Source organism: Echiichthys vipera (assembly GCF_963691815.1).
Source record: "Echiichthys vipera genome assembly, chromosome: 14".
NCBI classification, from domain to species: domain Eukaryota; kingdom Metazoa; phylum Chordata; class Actinopteri; order Perciformes; family Trachinidae; genus Echiichthys; species Echiichthys vipera.
Genome location: NC_139839.1, coordinates 7,128,561 through 7,147,553, shown reverse-complemented (window position 1 = coordinate 7,147,553; position 18,993 = coordinate 7,128,561). Strand labels below are relative to the sequence as shown.

Sequence of the window (18,993 nt, the reverse complement as noted above, 5' to 3'; positions counted from 1 at the left end):
ATTCAATTCAAGCCACATCCTTGTTTTCCTGTGAAGAAAAAAAAAAAGCGAACCTTGAAAAACCCAAGTTTATAAAGTTTTTTCCAAAATCATTTAAGATGTCTCCATCCTGCTGGTGCAGAAATATCCTGTCTCCTGTTCAGACAAATTGATTTTAAACCAGGTTTCACAAAGTGCAACTTAATCACTTTGACCAAAAAGAGGTGGCAACAGGAAATACCATACCTCCTTCCTTGTGTTGTGTGACACGAGGAAGCATACATTATAAATATATAAAATAAGAGTAAATAGCATTTAGATAAAATAACCCGAAACAAAAATGCAAATCATAACATATGTGTCCTACAAGGTGACCAAACTTTGAAAACTGTCTGCTCTGCTGCTGACTTTGGCATCACATGGACCTTACCAGTTCCCACCAATGTCATCTTATTCTTCTACACACAATGACTTGTATCATCAGAGAAGCAATGAGTTAAGTAGAATAAGAAGAAGAATTACTTTATTTGTCCCACAATGGGGAAATTAAATTTTCACTCTATTATTAATTTTAATTTTGCCGAACACATGCAATTAATGGAGAGATGTTAAAGCGAGGGGGCTGCCAGTGACCGGCGCCCCGAGCAGTTGGGGGTTCGGTGCCTTGCTCAACAGCACCTCGGCAGTGCCCAGGAAATGAACTGGCGCCTCTCCAGCCACCAGTCCACGCTCCATTCGTGGTCCACACAGGGACTCAAACCAGCAACCCTCCGGTTCCCAGCCAAGTCACCTATGGACTGAGCTACTGCCGCCCCAAGACAATAAAATCAACAAAAAGTTTCAAATTTGAGGATTTGCATCTGTTTCCTTTTTTATATTATATCATTGTATTACACTGTATTTGGGTTTTGTGTTGTTGGATGAAGGGAAGAAGCAATTTGAAGAGGTTCTGGGAACTTGAGATGGGCGGGTCCTATTTGAGTGCTACATGCTTATAATAGCCTACCATAGGGACTTTAAACTGCCATGTGTAAACAAGATGATTACATGGTTGGCACAGTCTGGGTCTGCAAAACACTGACAACAAAAAAATCACCCTGCTCATGGATCGGCTCAGCGAATGAGCACGTGAATACAAAACTAGGAAAACTGCCCCTCTGTTGTGCCTTTGGCTACGTGCTGCCGACGCCTGTCAACCTGTGAACGCAGCAGCGCCTGCTTCACATGTTTGGACAACTTCCTGAAGTCCGTGTTACTGTAACTTTACCGTGACGCCCAGCTCCGCTGTTCAGCTACGTGGCTACCCTATTCAGCCTGACCACTGTAACTAACTAACTAACTAGCACAGTGCTATGAGAAGGTCCATTTTGTAAATCACATCACACCCTCTCACACTAACATAATGGGGATGTAAAGGTTGGCGGCGGTGTTGGGGCCAGACCGTTGAGGCGAGCACAGAAGCACGGGGGGGGAAGTACGCAGCGTTTCTCTGCGGCCACTGCAGCGATAAAACTCCCATTTGAAGGCTTTCTGGCGGACACTGCCATCGTTCAGACAGCGGACAAAACAGCGGATAGAACATAAAGACCTCCCCAGCTACACTGTGCCACCCGCGGCCGAGCTCCTACCTGTATCTGGGGGATGCCGCCCGGTCCGTCCACTGTGTCGGGCGAGTTGTCGAAGACTCGGTCCCTGTACAAAGACCACAGTCCGACGTTAGGGAGGAAGAGAAGAGCCGCTATGAGCAGCCCGGCGAACTGCAGCAGCCTCTTCTCCTTCCGCCTCATCTCTCCGGGAGAAAGCGTGTGAAGCAGCGGCGGTGGAAACTAGCAAGCCCCGAACTCGCGCTTTCCCGAGCGGAGGCAACTTTCACTCTGACTGGGGGGACGGACACCGGCGCTGTGACGCTCCTCGGCTGCGAGCTCCGCCGCTAGGGGGAGCGACCCACTGCACTTCAGCCGGAGTGGAGGTTCAGCCACCAGAAAACTTTTTTTAAAATGAATGTTAATTAATCTCTTAAACTACACTTTTGAGTTTACCATGTGTGATCACTGTCCATAGACTGTAAGGTAAAAAAAAATAAAAAAAAATAGCCGAATTAAATCATTATAAAAAGAGGTCTATGAGTATGACCAGCTGCGACTTGTGGCGCCTTCAAATGCACCTTGAAAGTAAGAGTAAGAGTAAGTAAGTAAGATAAACACTGTTTTATTTTGGGGCACCATCACCTGTGGAAAGCTTATTAAGTACATCCACTCTGGAAAGGGATTAATAAATGTAGTCAAGTGTGATAGCACGTGAAAACCACTTAATTTGGATTATTTTGAATCACTTCCACATTCCCTTATGAATGTAAATTGACACAGCCATCAGGGAACTGAGATTGTCCAACACATGAGGTTGAAACCTTCAGCTCCTATTGTCATATCTTAAAGGGTTGACTTTATTGTCACTGCTAAACTAAATGTGTTCACCAATAGCACACTTCTAAATCTTAATTTCCATTAAGGGTAGATGGGGCGGATCCCATTTGTTCAAACATTTAATAGACTCATACTGTGTACAATGAGTGAATAGAGGGTAGGCTTTTATTTTCCCATGTCTACAACCCTCCTCACCCTAACACTGAGTGGCCAAACTATCCAACAGACACATGTATGGAGCAGGAATAAGGGGAGAAAAGAAAATAGCCATATTGGCCAGTTTCTTGACATGTAACCTATCATCTGTCACTTGTGTGACATATTAAAGGAAAAATCTGAATTAAGTGACGTGTAAACATAACAAATGCTGATAAAGGACACACGGTATGACAAGAATGTGAGTCACCAGAGCTCAGCCTAACTGAACATGACAGCGCTCCCCACCACCACTATTTTCAAAACACCAAATGAGGCAGAAGCTTTAGGAAGAGTGGTGTTCATCGCTCCAGTAGAGTTCCACAGACTTGGATAATCTATGAGAAGTAGCATTTAAGCTGTTCTGGAGTCCCATGGTAAAACAGCACCTTTTGTACTAAGCCACTTTATGTTGCTGTTTCATTTAATGTGTCACCCATCTGTACAGTGTTAACATCTCTCAGAGAGTACAAAGCATAAACAGATTTGTAAAATATTTCATTCAGAGAAGCTTGTTCTTGATCAGTGAATGTAACTCACCTGCTTTAATAGTGCCGCTTCATGTCGCGCCTCTTCTCTTTAACCTTCAGCCGTCTTTTAAATATTCTGCTTGAATTCTCTATGAGTTCATTTGTGCAAGTAAATGCACAACTCTTTAACATCTGAGTAGTGTTTGTACATGGGGGATACTCATGGTGACATCTGCATTTAGTGGTGTCAAGTAATAACACATCATTAAAGCAGTACTGTACATAATCCTTGAAACATTGCAGTGGGATTGTTGCACCGATATCTCATGCTTTTATCACCCCACCCGGTTGATTTGAGAAGCACATAAAGGTTGCGTTACAAAACATGCTTCTGAAAAACTACTCTAAACACCACCTGGATGTTTCAGTAAACTAAAAAAACATTGCCTTGCTATATTCGGTATCCTCAGTACTTGTCTAACGCACATGCCATTCCTGTGTATAAATGACGGTTCTCATAGTGACAGCACGACTGAAATATTTCACTCCAACACATACTAAAATCTCAGTGCGCACAAAACATGATGGAAGTCTCACACACCAAATAAGGTATTTTCTAATACAGTGAGGTACAAAACAATAACCATCTGTTCCATGAGGTTTCTCCTGCTGACCCTTCCCCACACTGAACCAGAGCCAGCTGTGGAGCAAATCAAGCTTAATTTAGTCTCAGATTGAAATCCAAGCATCCACCTGTAAGCACAGAACAAAGCCTACGGTCTGTTATGTACTGGCTGTAAGCAAATGCCACTGTATCCCCATATGTATTTTCTTGCTGGTGGAGAAATATTTTGGATTTAAAGGAGAATAGTTTTTCCATCAAAATCCCAATTTGACAGATATTCAAGTAGAAAAGGTGTGGCTCCAATTATAATGTTTATTATTAGGTATATAATTAACTCCTAATAACAAGCTGTTGAAGGTGAAATTGTTTGGTGACTAATTTGCAAATGCGTAGTATGCAAACTAGAAGTGCATTTTTGATTTCCACGGTACATTATCAACTATGCTGTCCAAAATGCCTCAGGATGCAATTAGATAGACCTACAACCAATCACAGCATCAAAATGACGTAGTTCTGAGTGTTACTTACTCACTGGATGTGGTCTGTGAATACACTGTAAAAACATGTGATAAGCCCCACTTATACCACTACTGTCTTTTTCCTTTTTTAGGAGTCATAGGAAGGAGGACATGGGTCTTAATGGTCCCCCTCATTGGCATTGTTTGGCTCCAGGCGAAGCAGAAGTCTCTAGAAATAATGATTGGAAAGAAATCGCTAAACTGCAATACTTTAAAAAACCAAAAACAAACACATACTGTCTCATACATCATCTCTTTCTGTGGAAATGCAGGAAACAAATAAGGATTACATTTTGGTTAACTGAATAAAACCAGTACAGAATGAGGAAAGGGGGAACAGAAGGTCTTCTCGTTTTTTTATTGTGATACCCTATTCTATGCCTGGTGACGTTCCTTTCTTCAGTGTTTGATGCGTCCATATTACACCTGCTGCCAGCTAGCACCGCACAACCGCTGCTTGCACATCTCTGCACACAATCTGCAGAGTTATGGATTTAAAAAAGTGCTTGGCAAAAATCAATGCGAGTCGAGACAGAGAAGTGTGTCTGACACAAAAAAAATAGGCATCAAATGAATGAGCAAAAATGAAAATGTGAAAACCTGTTCTGAGAGAACTTTTAGAAAATCACACAACCAGAGACCATGCTGGCAGACAAACCTGAGCACAATATCTGAAACACATATTCATATTTTGGACATATACTCCATAAAGTTATTATTATAGTGTGAAATGGACGAGCTATATGTCCCCCTGTTTACAAACAGAAATGTTAACGATGACTAAATAAATGAACCACATTTGTTTGAGAACTTGGACACAGCTGAATACAAGCAATACTATACTAGCCCTAGATAGCCCCACCTTCATACAGAAAGGACATGTAAGAAAGATAGGAGTATGCTGGCAGATAGGTCCCATCCTCTCTTCAGCCAGTTTAAGCCCTTGAGCTCCAAGAGGCGCTACAGAGTCCCCCTGGCAACTAAAAATGTATTTAAGAAATCCTTCATCCCAAGTGCCATCAATATGCTAAACTCAACAAAGTGACTGGTGACATTTAAGCCACAGGCATAAACCTTTATGTGTTTTATGAACTGCTTTTTATGTTTCTTTTAGGTTTCTTGTTCGGTGAGCCTAAGACAAATCCACCCTGGTGGACAATTAAAATACATTCTGTTCTACATGAGGACGTGCACAGAATGGTTGATGGCCAATCACTAATAATAATAGCAATTATAAAAATGGCTGAATAAATAAAAAGTAGTCAATTTATGTTTAATGTTCTGTGACAACTGAAAAGAAAGCATGGATTGTATTCGGATCTTGTTTAACACCGGATGATACTTCTGACGTGTCTGAATGTCCGCATCCGTCAGCAGCTCATCTGTCCATCCTTTACCCCTGTCTTCTTGTACAGCCTCTCACTGCACAGAGCAGAAGTAACGGGAGCCTAGGTAGCTGGTTTTAGTAAGCCTTAAGTTTATAACAACAAAACAAAGCACTTTGCATAACTTTGTGAGAAGATGATACCGTGAGGAATAGAAGAAGCTCAATTTCAGCCCCTACTCTAAAATATGCCTGCTCCCCTCCACTGCAGATCAGCAAAGAGGAAACAAAAGGCAGGAAAAGAGACAGTACCCATTTGCTACACTTTATATAAGCTTCAGCTTGAAGGCATTTTTAGGACTCTATATTTTAGCCCCAATCTCTTACACTGGGAGGAATGGATCAGGAAGGGATCATCATTTCACAGCCTGCATGGACAAGGAAGAACAATTACAGCAACAAAAGATGTTGCATACACGCACACATGCAAGTGTTGTTTTAAGATAAAATCGTGAACCTATCCTGTCGGCTCCCACTTAGCTTTGGAGTTTCCATCACTTGAAGCACTGAACATAAAGTTAAGCTCCAGTGACACATTTCCCGAGATGAATTGTTTCCTACAGTCCTGGGTCATCCTTCATGACAAACTGCTCAGAGATATCACTTTTTCTCATGTCAGTTGGATAAAACCTGGCATCATCAGTGATGACACCCAGGCTGAACTCTTTCCATACTTTCTTTAAAACAGGACTGACTGAATCTCTGGACTGTAGAGGACTCATTTCAGTGCTGATATGCAATCGTCACAGGTGAGCTATTACAATCTCTGTCCCTGCGGTGGCATCACACGTTATTCAGAACATGGCCGCTCATTTTGTGCTGCTGTTTCAGTGATTTCAAAAGGAGCGGATGTGGCTGTAGTTATTTGGATGCATTTCCAGGCTATTGTGTCCGGTAAGTTTGATGAGAAGTACTCCTGAGGAGCTCTGCGGGGGGGACCTTGGGCACCAGATGTGATAAAGACTGGAAGTAAATGGGGTCATTGGTTCGTCTAAAATGACAACTGATAGCAGCAGAGGAGAACATATTTTTAAAATTTGAAAGCAACTACCAGTGCGTGCAGTTTAAAAACATGATTATAATTGGTTTAAGGGCATACCCCGGTTTTGTTCTCATGCCCCAATTAACAGACCTAGATAACTCCTTCAGTTCCCCGATTATTTGCGCATGTAGACAGCATTAAAACCAGGGAAGACTTCTCAACGGCAAGTGACATTACTACCAAGAAGACCTGTTTCTGTCGTAATTCTGTCCAAAAGTCGCCCGTTTGTGATTTTGACAACGGTAAACTAAGCCGTATTCAATCCAGATGTATGTTGGCGGAGCGCCACCTACTGTACTGGAGGTTGAGCTATTCCGTCATTTTCCCATTCAAACCCCGCTCATGTATACAAGGGGAACTTCAGTAATCTATTCTTATTTGTCCAGGTCATCGTTATCTCCAAAGAAATTTAAGTCAAAAGCAACTGGATTTGGTTATTTGTCTAGGAAGATGCTTCACCTCTCATCCTTCATCAGTCGATTTACGCATCTGAGCAGACTGGGACTGGGAACTTCAATAATCCGATCATTCCCTTAACCAGGGAAAGGCCATTTTTGGGTTACTGAATATGCTTGAATAAGGGAGACTGTAGCACAATCTGGGTGGCGTATGCCCATAGTCAGCTGTTAGTATAGTCAACAGTTTCACTTTTTGTCGTAATTCTGCAGAGAAAAATGTCATCAACTGAGAAGATAATGTGAACATGACTTTTCCTAAAGTGATGAAGCCTGCAGCCAGGCATCTGCGAGGCTGTACTAAGGCACAGCAATCATTGCACAGGTCTGGTAATGGGGAACATGATCAGGGGTTAAATCTTTTAGTGGCAACATAAACCCGGTCTCTGTTCTCAAAAATGTTTTGTAATTGCACTCAACTAGATTATACATAAAAACATCTTTCCACAAATCAATGCCTTTTATTTACCTGACCTCGGCGGCACCATCAGCGTCAGCTACTGAAGTGGACTGTTGCTTACTAATTGTTATCAGAAGGGACCCGATGCCAGAATGAACATAGCTAATGGGTTTCAGCACACATCAGTCAATCATTAGTCTGCCAACAGGAGAATAAAGGCATGCTTTTCTTTGATGTTCTGCAAATTACCTTGATTTTTTTCCCAGTCTCTTTCAAATCCACACTGAGCCTGTGACATGAGTTATAAAGCGTCGGGATGCTCGATCAACGTAAATCCCCACCACATTCAGAGGTTGCAGGGTTCATCCATAATTCATGTGAGAAGACACAGAACAGATTGAATTGTCACAACTCAGTCTGGTAGCAATGAGGAGAACCAGAGAGGAATGAACTGTTCTCTTTCTTTGTGAGTCCTGAGCAGGAGAGGAGAGAGCAGGATTAGTACAGAGAGCAATTCCAACACATCCTGAGTTCACGTCCTCACTGGTAATGGGGCTAATCTTTGCCATCAATGACCCATTATATCTGTCAAATGTGAATATTACCATTTTTCTTCATTGCTAGGACAAAAATAGTGAAACTGGGATCCTCTGTTCTCCATCATCACCTACTTAGCACAGCATAGGTCTTCTCTGGCAAAGGTGTTATCAGTGTTTATCAGCATCAGACAGGGTAAGAAGTGGCGTCATCATCTGTCCACATGGTAACATTCACCGTTAGCTTGGTCAGGACCTATTTGCATCACTTCTTAACACTTTGAGAGTCTTGTTGTGAATTCAAACAACACAAACATTACGTGGTTAGGTTAAGGCAACAAAAGTATGTGGTTTTGTTGAGGAAAAGATTGTGGGTACTTGGTTAGGGTTAGGTAACAAAACTATGTGGATAAGTGCAGTTCTTGAGTAAATGTACTGTACCACTGTTCAATATCCGATATCTGATCTGATCTGCTTTAGAATCATGGGCTATATTCATTGGTAGGAAACCTATAACATTAACCCTAAGAAAATGTGAATATTATGAAAAAGATCATGGGACATTTGGTCTTTTCTTGCTTGCAAAGGTCAACGTTAAAGATGTTGGAGCATCCTTTAATGCATAAAGATTAATCCCTACTGCTATAAGATAATAAAGTCCCATTCCGGTGTTTACCTGTGAAGGGATACATATCTAAACTCAGTTTCATGGCCATGCACATTTTTCTTTACAGCTGAAAACAAACATAACCCAACAACTGAAAGATAAATCTGAAAACTAAAGCGAATGTAAATTGTGGATCTGTTAAGCCATGCAAAGCCACCTGGCTATACATAATGGGTCAAAAAACTCAATATCCGCAAAATAAGAAAAAAAAAAAAATATATATTAAAGATGCCTCAGCTTTTCAAGTTGAAGAACTGTGAAAATATTAAATCCTAGCAGACTAGCTTGGATTTTCAAACAGTTCTTCGTTCGGGTACAGTTACAGATAATGCCTGTAACCTTCAGTCATTCTAAACCTCCCAAATGCTCTACCACGTGGCCACCTTGTTCATTAAGCCCATATAATCTGCTAGAGATTGATGCAATAAGGAGCCACAGTAGAGGTACCTGATTAGATTGGAACATCTGCTCCATATGGCCAGTTTAGCATATACACTGTCCTGAGCCTTCACAGTCACAATATAACACAGCAGTCGCTGTCGAAGGTGGCAATTCATATTTACCGGTGGCATCTGGACTACCTGTTATCTGCTGGTTTAATTCAGTGTAATCTGTGTTGAAGTTTACAAGCTGGAGAACTCTCAATGTAGCCAGAAAAATGAATCCAATCCAATTTTCACCATAGGCAGCATGATGCAATTTACGTAAATAGAAATTCTAACATTTAAAAAGAACAGTTCAACATTTTGGGACTGGACACACCGATTAATCAATATTGATCTTCTCATCTTTCGTTTTGTTTTAAGCCGAACAGGCATTAATATATATTTTTCCTTTAAACAGGGCAGGTAAAAATGAAGCTGGGAGGGTTGGCAGATTGTGTGTTTAGAGAAATCGTACAACCTAGGTTCACTTTCAGATCCTTGCCAACATTCTTTGTGCTAATTGTAATTGTAGCTTTTATTTAGCTTGAATTATGCAACTGCATACGCTCAGGATTTGCCAGGACGAGCTGGCTGATGTGGCTGCTGTGAAGGACGTCTGCTGGGGGACTCAGCTAAGCCTGCTGCCACCACCACCCAGACCTGGATAAGAAGTGGAAGATGGATGGATGGATAGATTGATGGATGGATCGATTAGTCCGCTTTATGAGACAAAATTGAAATAGGGCCATGACAATTTTGACCTTGCATTTTGAAATCTGGTGTGTTTTTTCCTATGACCTGGGACATTTATATTCTCGTCATGTATTATTTTCTTGGAAGAAATGTCAGGATGGTTTTTGTTAGTACTAGTATTATAAGCATCTACTTTTGGTTTCTGGTCTGTCTTTGTTAAATAATGGTGTCTTGTAAGCCCTTGTGTGCTTTGCATATTTATTATGCATGACACAATGATAAAGTCATATCCAATCAATCAATCAACCAATCAATCAATCAATCAATCAAGCAATCAATCAATCAAACAATCTTTTCCTAAGCTTAAAACACAAGACATTCTACAGCCACTACAACTATTACTACAACATCAACTAGTGCAGCTACTACGACTACTACTACTACTACTGCAACCTATTCTCATTAACATGTGCATATGATATCTTACAAAAATGCACAACAATGAATATGATGGCTTATGAAATAGGACATTCTGTCCAACACCACAACTACTGTGGTGTGACGGGTTAAGTTTAGGCGACCAAAGGTGATGGTTAGGTTTAGGCAACAACACTTCCAGGACATGAACACTGCCGGTACACAAACACTGGTCCCCCTGCTGAAAGTCCTGTGTTTTGGGACTCATCTTCCACCCTGACCAACCTCCATTTATGGAGTTTATCAGTCTTATGCAACATCACCGAATTTCCGTCTTTGCTCTGGATGCAATTTCTATAGTAATAAATATGTGTATTACATACAAATTACAGTTAATTTCTTCTGTACAAGTTCCACTTTTTATACTGCTTCTACTACTACTAATGATGATTACTTAATTTAAAAAATACCTTACAACAACAACCATATATATACCATTACAATAATAACAATAGTAATAACACAATGTATATGTTTAATACATCTGTAAATGAACTATGATAAATAAAGCATATAGAATATAATCTTTAAGAGGTTCTACATACAAGTATCTGTTGACTTCTGTCATGGATCAGTTGTAGATTTTTTTTTTTTTTACCAAAAGTGTATTTGGAAAATGTACATTTTATGTCTTTATTACCTGACGTGAGTACTCAGTGTCCTGAGCTGCCTTTCTAAGTCTAATGCAAAGACAAACCAGTGAACAATGCTTCAAAACTTTTCATTAATTCCCCTGAGTTAGAGTGAGACATAATATATCAATGACTGCATGTAAATAGGATGTGCAAGCACTTAAACAAATATTGGAATACACATTGATCTTAAATGAAATGCAAACATACTCATTTGCTGTTTCCTGTCAGTGGCTGAGCTGTTTGATTTAACCGCCTGCATACTCAGTGCACTTTGGTTCCCCGGTGACATTTTAATGCACCGCATTTGAGCTGTGAAGGCTCGGCGGCGTTCAAGCAGTTTCCAGACTTAATATCGATGCTTGCTGTTTTGTGTTTTATATATAAATCAATATAGAGGCAATGTTTCTCCTTGAGTAATGAAACCCCGTGGAGCCGGCGGTGAGGGCATGATTGCTTTCTGTTGAATAACTCAAACTGCGGGCCTATGGAGTTAGACTCACTAGTTGTTATTGTACTACAGGTTATCCAAACCCCTCTTCTACCTAACTAACAGTTGAGAGAGAAGATATTGGTGTCAGAAGTTAGGAATAATACAATTCTTTAGCTTTTGTTTTTTGCTAACTTTCTCTTTGCTAAGTTTCTCCTCTTGCTTATTTTCGCAGCCATCTCTACCTCTTCCACTTATGTCAAAGCCACACTCAACATGCAGCCGAAGGCACAGCATTTATTATGCGGTTTGAGATGTTTTTCTGGATGCATTCTTTTTCCAAAAGAAACACACTTATTACTAGTATTATGGGCATGATGTTTTAGGAATACAGTAAAGGAAATGTATATAATTTGTACATGTGTAAATGGTCAATTAGTACTGCTTTTGTATTGTATGTGCATGTGTGTGCGTGTGTCTGGCAACATTTATTTTCTTTGAGTACAGGCAGCACAAACACGTCAAGGACGCAGGCCAGAAAGTAAACAGGTGAGGCTGAGGTGCTGGAGTGGCATGTCCTTATCTTCTCAACAGTGAAGTTGTCATGTTGATCGATAGAATCCTGCCAGGGTTGCAACCTCTGAAAGCCAATTAGCGCTGCTCTATCTCTTTTCCTCACTCCCTTCATTCTTTCACTAAAGATCAAACAGCAGAATTCACAGGTGGTGCTTTTGTATCTTGCTCCTGTCTGAAAGCTCAAGAGAGTGCTACAAGTGTGTGTATACGACATGTGTATTTAATGATGGTGACACTATACAGTGAAAAGCTGTTTAGTAAAAATGATATATAAAACATTTTCACATCAAAATGTAGGGATATGCATGCCGCATGAAGATTTTCTATTATTATCCTAAACCTCTTTTTTCCCATGAAGTCTCACCTCTCTCATCTGCACAAATATGTTGCAAACCGCTCATCTCAACTCGAACAAGGAAATTTGATATTTGATCATTAGCATGTCTGCATTAAAGGTTGACTATTGAGCAAGAGCAGAACACGCCATCTAGTGTCTCAAGATTGTAGTCGCAACAACAAAAAATACTTCCAGCAGTCGGGTTGTCAGGTTCGTTGCAAAGTGTGTCCATCGATCAGCCTGCGCCACGTCAAGGGATGAATCATACAAGGTAACGACTAATTTGGACTGATCAATTATTTTAATACAGTATTTAACGTTAGCCAGTCTTCAACTGGAAGTCTTTCTTTGAGTGAAGAAGAAGCCATTGTTTTTTTTTTTGCTTTGTTCACGCATACAAATGTGTTCTGTGTAATTTCCCCTAAACCAAATTGAGGATATAGGGAGTCCAGACTTTTTGGGTTACATAAATACAAGTAACTTGACTAACACTTATATATTTATATGGAAAGCACTTGCTGACCACCCAACTTCCTCCTACTGCATTGTTTAAAGACTTCTATTAATCTTTATTGACAACTTTCACTTTATCTGACTGTATTTTGAGTCAAGGTGTTCAGAGGTGCATCGACAGATGTCCACCAGGGATGTTATTCATTGTCAAATATCTCAACTAAACTGTTGAAATGAATCAGACCCTACAAAATGTGATTTGCACTGCTTATAGCCAGTTCACAAATAATTGAGAAAGTTGCAGATATATTTGGAAGGACTATAGGGTGAGTACTCACACACTTTCATGCATGGGTGCCAGAAATGATAGATGCTAAAATTTTAGCTTTAATCTTGCAAATTTGTTGAAACAGCCCCTCGGTGCTTTAAAATGACAGTTTGGCTTTTTGATTAAGTACCTGCATTAGATCAAACAAGTTTGCTTTCATTTGGAAAGCGACACGTGATGAGAAATAAATGGTAATTTTAATACATGGCATCTTAATACAAATAAATTCATTTCTCATGAGATCAATATTTTATTATATCACAATGCAAACATCTGTAATTCTGCTCTTGTGATAAAGCACATGCCACTAAATGTGAATGTTGTTCATAATCTGTCAAGCTAATATTTCACATTATTTTTAATCATATGTGCATGTTCTGTTCTATAATTTTATCAGTTGTCTCTGTGTGTGACAGGTCAGTTCATTTTCATCATTTCAGACACAATTTTCATCTTTAAATAAGTTCTCTGGTGATGTTTTCTGCCCACAGCTTTCTAATATCCTTCCCTTGTCGCTCCTTGTTGTTGATTTTTTCATATTGCGTTAATCGTCTCCCCTACTAATGCACACAACACACACTTCCTCTAAATGTTGATTCCATAATCATTTCCCTTGGCATCCTACGTACAAGCTGTGATAGTTTCGGAGCTATCAGTGATGTGTTCATAACGGGAGTGATATTGCTTTTGCAGCGTGGCCCATTTCCCTGAGTCCCATGGGATGTCATATATTGCTCAACTTGTCACACCAGCTCTGAGAGCGAGAGCAGGACCGTGGCTATATTAAGGGGCTGCATTATATTCAAGATGATTTTGGAGCCTGGGCATGTGTCCTAGAGGATATAAACTCTGAAGTGCAAAAGGGATTTCGATTTCTTCTCTTTCAAGCGCAAAAGTAAGAGACTAATTTCTCTCCGCTGCTGTAAGAATATCTAACTTGCAAGTTTAATATTATGTCTACAGCCTGATAAGAACTTTAGATTTGTGCTGATGGTGGCAATGTTGCTCCGTCAGTCCAAAGCTTCGGAACGAAAGATATCTGGACAACGTTATTCAGCATGCCATGGAATATGCTCTGGATTAATTATAGTCACCAGGTTGACCTTTTATCTGAAGCCACCAACACGTCAAATTCACCCAAAACATCCCTTTAGTTCATGGCAAATGATCATAAACTAATGGATGGATAGCATCCAATGAAATGTGAACATTATGGTTCCATTATGTTTTTTTCACAGTCCTCAGCATTTAATACTGAAGTGCAAGGCAGGCTTGAGCATTTGTATGAAACACACTGGGCTTGCAAGTGTAAACCCGTCCGTGGTGATATTAGACGCTGAAGTTGAGCGCTCCAGGAATAAGAGTGCCAACCTGGTTGGGGTGGTGGACAGGACAAACAAAAACCAGACTGTCACTCTGGAGACCACGGTTCCTGTCCTATTCATGTCCTGTACTTCACTGTAGTTACTAACAACACAATCATTTCTCACCCTAATAAAGTGCTTTCGTTGCCTAAACCTAACCACGTAGTTTAGTTTGCATTCCATGTATTTAAAACAGCAAATGTAGTGGAGCGGCGTGCATTTCACTCATTGGGCTACCCAGTGCATTGACAATTCACAAAGAAAAGAACTCATCATTGATTACAGAAAGCACAGCATAGACCCCCGCTTGCTATTTATAGATGGTGACTGTGTGGAGAAGGTTAAAACCTTCAAACTTCACTTTCTTGGTACCTACATCACAGATAGCCTCACCTGGTCTGTTAACTCCTTGGCTGCTGTGAAAAAGGCTCAGCAACGTCTGCACTTCCCGAGGCTGTTGAAAAGAAACCCTCTGAATGAACAGCTGCCTGCGACATTCTTCCGTTCTTCCATCGAGAGTATCCTGGTGTATTGCCTTACAGTCTGGTACACAGGCTGTACAACAGCAGACATAAAGGCTCTGCAGAGGGTAATAAGAATGGCACAAAAAAACATTGGCTGTCCGCTTCCTTCCCTTGAAGACATTACTAACGCTCGCTACCTCAGCAGAGCCTCAACCATCGCCAGAGACTGTACTCACCCAGGATACCATCTGTTTGACTTGCTGCCCTCTGGGATGTGCTACAGATCACTCAAAACCCGGACTAACAGACTCAAACACAGTTTTCCCCCCACAGCTATAAAGTACTCTGAACAGACTAAAACATACAAGTGGAATGTTTTTACACCAATGTGCAATATTCATACTGTGCAATTCCTCAATGCTGTTTTTAGCTACTACATGTATTCATTTATCTGTTATTATCATGTGGAATGAATGTGTGGAGAATGTGTTTTTAACTAGTGGCATCTTACAGAAGTAGCACTTCAAATTGCATTGTGTGTAATGACAATAAAGGCAATTTTATTCAATTCCATTCTAAAATGACACCAAAGGCTCTTGACAAAACGGCAGTATGTGATGAGTTGGGATGGGGACTGGTTGGCTCCCAGTTGGTGATGGTGGTGGGTACAAGCCTTTTTGCACCTTGTGCAGAGGTAATGTTGCAGCTGGGCCTGGTCACAAGCATAACAGACCACTCCTCTTGACCACAATCGTGATAATTCATGTGCTCAAGGTTTAACCCAGAGAGGCCAGGGCTTCCAAAGAGGATTTATATGTAAAGTGAAGTTACTAAGAGTGAAATTTGAATTGTGCTGATGAAAAAAAACCATTTTGTCCAGCCAACAGTCGACAAGACAAAAAATAATACATTTACAAAAATATGAAAATGAGAAAATCCTCATCTTTGAGAAGCTGGGACCAAATAACTGATGATCATCAAAGTTGTTTTGGAATATTCTGTCGATTGACTTTCCGCATTAAATGAGTCGCAGACAAAACTGGGCTGATTGGCTCTGATAACAATAATGCACTACTGTTCAATAGTAATAATAATAATAATAATTGTAATAATAATAATTTGAACACCATGTAGTTGACCTCCTATGACAAAACATGCGTGTAAGATTTGGAATGAGCAAAGCTGTGATGTTTGGTAAGAGCACCTCACCACCCACTAACAGTAAAAACTAAAACAGCCTCACAATCAGCAGCAGGTGAGCGCCCTGCTAAGAGAAAGCTACACTAAAGAACGTTAGATGTTTTCCCTTCCTCATCTCTACTTTAAAGCAACACAGAGCAGCTGGGGTAGTAAACCTCTGTTGTGTGCAGTTTACTGATGAGACGCTGCAGGATTTCTGGGCATTATAGTTCAAGAATCTTTTTGCAAAAGTGCCATTTAGAACTGCTGGCATCTGACAACTTTAAAGAGTCTCCCGCTGGAGTGTGCTGTAGATTTCTGCTGTTTTCTCCAGTTTATCCGTGCGTGTGGGTGTGTGGGTGGGTTGGTGCGAGCCGGCCGGCCGCCAGGTGACACATCTGACTCCTGAGTCTTGTTATCTTGGTCTTTGGTCAGTGAGGGATGAAGCTCAGTCAGAGGCAGAATAAACCCCCTTCTAGCCCTCGGTACAAAAACAAACAGGCTATACAGCCCGATGTCAATAAATCCAGACCCCACCTCGCTCACAGTGCGATAAAAAACCAACAGGAAATTCACAGGAGAATCATCTTTAATGAGACCAGAGGTGAGTGCTAAACTGCAGAATTCACATATCGTGGAATGTTACGGTTGAGATAAAAGAGAAATCACCTGTTGTGTTCTCTGATATCACGCTGATTACTGTCAGCCACAGCCATTATTATTACTACTTCGTGAAGTAACCTCATGTAACTCTAATAGCCTTTAACTGGAGCCTTTAACTGGAGCAGAAGTCTTATTTAGCAGAATAATTATGTGGTTTATGGGGCCATTAAATAAACAGTTTGACATTTTGGTAAATACACTTTCTGGCAGCAACTCGACGAGAATGTCAATTTCTCTCTTATCAAAACAGTAGTGTGAAAAAAGACTTAGAAAGCCAATGGGAACAAACAAGAGAAACATGCAGAGATAGGCCTGGTGGTGGTAGCTTTAAGTTCTAAGATTTGATTAGGTTTTGAGCTTGACAACCTCTGCGAAATGACAGATTCAGTGTCAGAATTTGATTGATTTGGTCCGATAACATATTGGAAAGTTTAACCGGCATTCAACTTAGCATTGTGCTAAACCGGAAGTTAGCCGTCTCAGGCGTCTCTTGTGATTTGGTTCCTCTCTATCTTATGGAAATGTTATGGAAAGAGTGCAATGTAGCTAATTTTCAATTTAGTCTTATGTCAGGCAAGTGTGTATTTAAACCTTAGTATCCAGATATCATGTCATGCAGAGGGGAGTTTGGCTTAGCTATTAAAAATCTTTTTAGTTTCTGAAAAACAGGATCTTTTTAGACTGAAACGACAATGCTGGATCATTTCCAACTCAGAGAACAGAAGACATAACCTAGCACAAGGCATGTCCCTGACTCTTTCCTCCACGTAAATCGAGGAGAAAGAAGTACATTGCCTTTCTTTTCAAAGTCTTTACACAGAAAGACTGAATGATGAATGGGGTGTCATTGGGATTCTCATGCTGTGGTCATTGAGTGTATGTGCTGTGGCAGAGATATAAAGAGCAGAATGGGTCTCTGGGGGGTTTCACATTGATTCCCCTCCTGCCAGAACTGCAGCACTGTAGAGAAATGACAACAACATTCATCATCTCAGTGGTCATTTGTATAGACAGGGTAGGACTACAATACAAAAGTGACAGTGAAAGAGCACTGTGCGGCTGTGGATGTGTGTTGAGAAGAGTGGTATAACATGTTTAGAGCATAGAGGGTATTTAGACAAACTGGCAAAGTGGATTCTGCTCCTATAGACATTGTTTTTTCAGTATGAAACTGGGACTGTAGTAGGTCTGAGATGACTACAGCAGCCATCCTAGTATTTATTTGATCACTAGAGGAAGAGAGAAAAAAATGACAGCACTTATTTTTAATAAGCTGGACATCACAGTTGATTAGACAGAGTCAGACTGTTTGAATTCCCACAAACTCTTCTCATCACATCATCATTAACATCATTCAAAATCCTTTAAACTTTTTTTTCCATCACTAACCTGCAAGTTGTAAATATGATATGATGGATCTTGTAATTCTCACAATGGATGAACAACTTCTTCACTGTGAAGCTACCAGAGGGGGAAGTGGTTCCACTGTTTTAACTAGGAGGAGGACAATGCTACAATGACAACGCTGATGGTACCTGACCCACCTGGGAGTAAGTTGAACTGATCAACACAGCTCACAGCTATCGATGGTTTTTATGTCGATGGAAGCAATGTTTGACTCAGGGTTTTGAACCTGGGCTTTGTCAGATGCCAAAAAGCTGCTGTAGCAGGTAAAAAGAAAGTGACAGCTGACTGAACATCGATAATCAACATGTTAAACCCTCCAGCATCTTCATCACGACAACTTTTAAACTTGATTCAGCCCATCATTCCAAATGATACGTTACAGCATAAGTGACTGAACGTCTTGGATCTTGGCTTCACCTCCCATCACTAACTGGTGAATTTAAGTTAGAGCCATTATGATCATGTTAGACATTTATCGTTGCCATATGTCATCGTCAAGGCTGGACAGATTTTAAAGCCAAATTAAATTCTGTCTTTGGAGCTGGTTGATTGACAAGAATCTGAAGAAGTCTGCTCATCTTCAACAGCAATCCGAAAAATTCAGTCATCTATGTGTGATAAGACAAAACAACTAAAACAAACTAAGAATTAAAAAAGACATTTCTTTTTGTTTAGGTTTTTTTTTTCATATTCTCCTCCTCTAACAGATAAACCTATTTCCTTTGCCACCATCTTGAATTTGATCATATTTGAGCCTAACGTCACTTCACATATTCAGTTCAGTTGATATAATGACTTAGTTGATTTAGTTGACCAATAATTTATGGTTTTTAGTTCTGGTCCTAGCTTGTGGTTCCTGGTACACTTAAGC

At 40.4% G+C, this 18,993-nt stretch overlaps 1 protein-coding gene across 1 annotated transcript in view; it reads right to left on the bottom strand.

Moving 5' to 3' along the window:
• LOC310956317 (polypeptide N-acetylgalactosaminyltransferase 10-like) overlaps nucleotides 1–1,843 on the bottom strand; it is a 79,051-nt gene extending 77,208 nt beyond the window's left edge. The window contains exon 1 of the mRNA XM_083926513.1: nucleotides 1,608–1,843. Coding sequence (XP_083782639.1) covers nucleotides 1,608–1,766 — 159 coding nt within the window. The 5' untranslated portion in view covers nucleotides 1,767–1,843. The remainder of the gene's footprint in view (nucleotides 1–1,607) is intronic.
• Between the last annotated feature and the right edge of the window lie 17,150 nt (nucleotides 1,844–18,993).